General features: G+C 45.4%; 1 protein-coding gene across 2 annotated transcripts in view; it reads right to left on the bottom strand.

The window, feature by feature from the left end:
- KIAA0922 (KIAA0922 ortholog) overlaps positions 1 to 5,653 on the bottom strand; it is a 221,679-nt gene extending 216,026 nt beyond the window's left edge. Inside the window, exons 1-2 of one of the 2 annotated variants that reach the window (XR_438858.1) lie at positions 5,484 to 5,653; positions 4,667 to 4,737 (exon numbers count right to left, since the gene is read on the bottom strand). Coding sequence is in view for 1 of the 2 variants with exons in the window: in XM_006884462.1 (XP_006884524.1) it covers positions 4,667 to 4,737; positions 5,484 to 5,607 (195 nt within the window). In the remaining variant the exon portion in view is untranslated. The remainder of the gene's footprint in view (positions 1 to 4,666; positions 4,738 to 5,483) is intronic. The other variant, XM_006884462.1, reaches the window with a different exon arrangement.
- Positions 5,654 to 5,687: the final 34 nt, after the last annotated feature.

Below are 5,687 nucleotides of genomic sequence, written 5' to 3' on the forward strand. Positions count from 1 at the left end.
AGAAAAGAATATATTCAAATTTTGTAAATAAACTAGTATAATAGTAATAAAGTTAAAAAAAAAAGATGGAGTGATAGTGGATGATGGTTATGCCACTGCAAATCAGGAGTCAGGAAAGACAGGTCTGAGAAACACACCAGGAGAGTAACAGCATTCCTTCAGCCATCAGACAGGCTCTGGGCCTGTCCAGCCAAGGTCAAATGGCAGAAGATCCAGGAGGCCAAGGCACGCCAAGTGGATGGCACTCTGGATAACAGGTAATCGTAGAAAGTTCTGATCTTGCAGGTCACAGAGGAAGGTGCTCAGAAGTAGTATCTTGTATGCACATGACAGACACACAGTAACTTGCTTGCTTTCTAATCACTGCCACTTTGGATTCAGGGTCTCGCAGTCAAACAGGAAAAATTCTGTAAACGAAGGGTAAAGCCTAACGTGTCTTTTTTTGTCCGCGGCAGCGCCTGGGTGGTAGAAGTGATTAGTGTGCTTGGTTGCTAAGTGAAAGACTGGGGTTTGGGTCCACTCAGAAGTGCTCCGGGATAGTGAACTTGCAATTTACTTAAACAAATCACTCAATGAAAACACTATGGAGCAGAGTTCTACTCTGAAACACATAAATTGCCATGAGTCAAAATCAACAGCAACTAACTCTTTGGGGGTGGTGGTTGTTGTGATGTGCCGCTGAGTTGCTTGTGACTTATAATGACCCTATGTATAATAGTCCTCAACTCTGCTCTAACCTGAGCCAAATTTACTGTCTCTGACACACTTATCCCCATTACTCCAGTCACTGAATCAGTCCATCTTATCCAGGGTCTTCCTCTCTTACACTGCCCCTCCATCCTCCCTCCCTTCCTCTCCAAAAACTGGTCACTCCTTGCAACATGCCCAAAATATGTCAGACGAAGCCTCAAAATCCTTGCCTCCAAGGAGCAACCTGGTTTCACTCTCTCTAATCCATTTCTCAATCAATCTGTTTTGTTCTCCTGGCGTTCTCATGGTATTACTCTTCCCCAGCACCACAGCTCAAACATCAGTTCTCCTCCTATCACCCTGAGGCATTGTCCAGCTTTAATTTTTTCCATTTTTATCATTCATAAATATAGTGTTTATGTTTACACACAAAAATATTTTACAGCATAATTAAAGTAGTATAAAAGATACAAATATCACACCTTATCTCTAGAACTGTAAAACACATTATATTTTATTATCTTCATTGGATCAGTCCCTTAAAAGCAAGAGACGTGTAAGAAGCTCTCCCATGACCAAGTCTAAAGTTCAGCTGAGATGCCACCAAAATAAAAAGCAGCAAGGAACTGAATCATCACAAAACTCTGTGTGGTTGGTAACTGTTGTTACCTTCATTCTGTCGATGAAGGCACCAAAGACAGGGACGCGGACTAACAGCTAAAAAAAGAGTGACACTGAGGAGCAAATCCTTTCAGCCTGGCTAGAGAGAGAGATGGTTTCTAACAACGCAACTGTTTTATCTGGTTTTACTGTTGATGCATTAAGTAGCCATGGTGACATAGTGGATTAGCCATTGGGAAGCTAACCAAAAGAGCGATGGTTAGAATCTGTCAGCACTCTTACAGACAAGAACAGGGTAGTCTGCTTCTATAAAGATTTACAGCCTTGGAAATCCTACATAGGTGTTGCTGTGTACCGCTGAGTTGGAACGGACCCATAGCTGACCCTCCAGCAGGTTTTCAGCAGCAGTTTAACCACATGGGAGAAGATCACCCATCCTTCTCCCGCAGAGCAGCTCATCGAATGATGTGCCTTTGGGACTACAGCGCAGTTTCTCACCACTAGACCACCAGAGGTCCCTCAAAAATCCTATGAAGTTCTAATCTGTCCTGTAAGGTCACCATGGGTCTAAAGGACTCAAAAGGATTTGGGTTTCGGTTTGGTTTTGTGGTATTGGTTTTTTAGTTTTGATGTAGGTTGGTTTGTTTCTGGTTGTTTTGTTTTGCATTTTGGGGGTTTTGTGTGTGTTTTCTTTTTTTAATTCAAGTAATTATTCAAGTTCTTGATCACCTTTATTTAAAAGGTTGTCCTTTTATTATTATTGGTTTGCTTCCAAAGCTCGGTATACATAGCATTTCATACTTTTCTTCATTCATACCATGTAAAAGGTTGTCCTTAAATGGACTCCAACTCACAGCCATGTGCTTGACAGGTTTGTTTTTTTTTCATGGCTAGTTTTTCAAAGCAGTTCACCAGACCTCTCTTCAGTGGAATCTCTGGTACAAGCAAACCTCCAACCTCTCAGTCAGCTGCCAAAGATATTCAACTATTTGCACCACCCCTTGATAACTTAAAAAGACTCATTAAGAAATAAAAACGAAAGATCCAATTCAACAGAAAACATTTCCAAAATAAATAACTGTCTGAGTAATTCATGTTGGCAAACAGGTTAATATTCTTTTCTGTTTGTTTAATGTTCTATCTTCTAATGCTCTTATTTCAACTATCACTAGTAAACCTTAAATTTCCAGTCCATCTGTAATTAAACAGACAATTCTCAAATTTAAACAACATCCTTAAATGCATTCTTTTCAAGAGACCCTATGTAACACATAGGAAGGAACATTTCTGAAGAAATTCCAAAACATTCTGAAGAGAATTCCTTAAAGACAACTTTCCTGAGAAGGCCCTGCATCTTATGTTAAATATTCTCTCACCTCCACCCAGATATATGCAGGTTAGTCTTTAAAAAGTACAATATAGTATAATAAAGTGCTTAGAAAATTATTTTAAATGCCAGTTTCACTTTCACTATAGCTTTCATTAAAGCAACTTAGCTATAAAGTCTCTATAGTAAGTATTCCAGAAAGACCATCTTCTAAATGTTAACATTTTTTACCATAACCAACTGTTACATAAGCAAGACAGAACCAGAAATAAAAATTTTTATAAGAGCGAGCCTTGAGCCTCTAAATAAACTCCTTAAATCCTATCACAGGCTTTGACATTTTCCACCTCTAAGCACAGTGACTAAATCATCAACTGCTGTCAATAAGGAGAGTCTATAATTTACTTTCCTTTTAGCCTGAGTTGGTTTCCAACACAACTGAGTGAAAATGCAAATAGGTAAAGCCATGCGCCAGTGGTTTGTAACTGGGGCCGTTTATCCCCCCAGGGACATTTGACAACTTCTGGAAACCGTTTTGGTCATCATACTGAAGGGGTGGTAGGAGATGACTGCCCCTGGTGTCCACTGGACAGAGACCATCGACTCTGCAAAGCACCCTGTAAAGCACTGGACTGCTTCCAAAACAGAACTCTCTGCCCCAAAATGTCACTAGTATCAATCTTGAACAACCCTGAAATAAAAAACCATAACTTTCTTTTTTACACAAACACACCAAACATTAAGAGTGTATCCCTCAAAAGGGTCAGAAATTATTTTTTTCTTTTTTGTATTTTTCTTTATTTCTTTCTAAATCTCTGTCAACACACAATACTACATGTAATCAGTGGTGGGAAATCCACAAGGAAAGAAACCCTTGAGAGTGGGATAGACTTTTGCTCCCCATCCTGATAGGGCCTATTCTCAAAGCACTGTTCTTATTCAGCCTGCTGGCCTTCAAGGAAGGCCCAGGAAATTTTCTTCTAAAATCACCTCTCTGCCTTGAAGCTGTTATTCATTAGCCCTGGTTAAAGAGAATATTCCAAATATCTCAAAACCAGCCATTCTCAATGCTTCATAGTGGAGGGAGAAAACTGAAATGTAAAATTGCCCAGGCTCTCTGTGAAGTTAGAGCTAGACAACCAGCTTTTCTAAACAGCCACAGGAGACAATATGGAATTAAACCCAGGCACCAAAGTGAGAAGTAATGAACATTAAAAATCACTGCCCACAAGCTGAGTATTTCCTTATTAGTGCAAAAAAAAAGCACACTTTGGGTCACAGATGAACGACATTTAACAATATTATATCCAAATGTGTATATTTGCATTTAATGAGAATGTACCATGAAAGTTAAACATGAAAGCTTTTGCAGCAATGCATCTGCTGTACCAGCAAATCTTGCTTATGACTGATTCCCAATCAAATATTAATTCTTTTTCCACATGCAATCATCATATCATCATATAGAAAGGGGAAAAAAAGAGAAAAAACCTGAAATTCAAGTTCTCTGGAGGGTGTATTCTAACACAAATTAAAGGGGGAAGGGAGAGGAGATCCAACACGACAATTCTTTAAAGTCACATCTTCATCTCAAAGTTACTTAACGCTAATAGCAAGTACCTCTCTCTAACGTTTATGAAATCAATCTTCCTGTTGTCCTCAACCTTCCACGCTGCAGCCATCCACACAGCACCAGCTCATTAGAGAGCAGTATACAGTATCCCTCGCCTATCCAGGACCACGCGCCAAGTAACCCGCCCTTCCCCTCTCTGCACGGCAGCCGCTGGCCGCGGCCCTGCTGAGGTGGCCTGGGCTCCCACCCCTGAACTTGGGGCCGGCGTGACTCACGCCTTGTCACATGGCTCGGGAGGAGGCCAGGAAGGCCACCGTTGCCAGGTGTTTGGGCTCGGCCTGACCGTTTATTTGCCTTGCAAAGTGGCCTGAGAGTCGGTCCCACAGGGGGCCGGTGGCCTCCAGCCCTCCTCCCTCGCACACCCAAACCCGCCCTTGTCATCTGGTTGTCCTCACCTGAGTGGGTAGCAGGAGTTCCCCTTCTTCTGCTTGCCACAGCTCCACCACATTCGGTAAGGGCTCAATCGCTGCAAGAACACCAAGAGACACTGCATATTGCACAGGAAAGAAATGCTTCCTGTCCCACTCTCGTCCCCCATTCCACCCGCCTCAACAAAACAAGTCTCATTTTTCTTCTCAACACTAAGGCCACCCGAAGAGCGAGAGGAGGATCAAAACACAATAGGCTGGGTGTAAATCGGCGGCCCCACTGACACTGAGGCGAGAACGCGCGTGTCTCCGCGCAGCGCCGGTGCTCGGGTCTGGGCTGATCCTACCGCAGACAGCGTGTGGCCACCCCCCGGGGCACGCATGGCTTCGCAAACCCGCAGCATCGGGGGCGGGTGTGTATGGATCGGGCTCCCGGGCGTCCAGGGAGTCCAGGCTCGGAGAACAAAGCTGCAGGAAGCCCGGAGAGCGCGGCGCTCGGGCCGCGGCAGGGAACCAGAGCGCGCCACACAAAGCGGGGGCTGCGCCCGGGGCGCCCGGGGCCCGCGCACAAAGACTCCGGGGCGCGCGCGGCTAGCGGTCTGCGCGGCTCTCCCCCAGCCCTGAGAGTTCCCTATGCTGTACTCTGTAGGGGCGAGGAGGTGCAGGGAGGTGATGCGGAAAGGAAAGGTTAGCACCCAAGAATTGCAACAGCTTCCCTCCCTCCGGTTGCCCCTATCCCTTTCCTCCCCTCGCCTTATAGATTTCAGCAGTTCCCTAAAAGAAAGAACGGGTGGGGGGGGGGCGGGGTGGAGAGGGAACTCTAGCAAAACGGCGCAAGGCTGACCTTGTCCCTGAGCCCCTCCCGGGCGACAGCAGGGCAGAAGAACCTGGAAGACGCCCAAAAGGAGATTCACGGCCGCGGCGGTGCGGCAGTAGCAGCCGGGCTGCGGGCGTCGGAGCCCCGCCATGCTGGTGCTCGCGCTCCTCTCGGGTGCTCGCAGCGCTCGCCGTTCGCTCGCTGGCGCCCGGGCTTCCTCGCCCCGGGCCC

This window comes from Elephantulus edwardii, unplaced genomic scaffold (genome assembly GCF_000299155.1).
Source record: "Elephantulus edwardii isolate Elephantulus edwardi_28Jun2011 unplaced genomic scaffold, EleEdw1.0 scaffold00034, whole genome shotgun sequence".
Classification (NCBI taxonomy): Eukaryota; Metazoa; Chordata; class Mammalia; order Macroscelidea; family Macroscelididae; genus Elephantulus; species Elephantulus edwardii.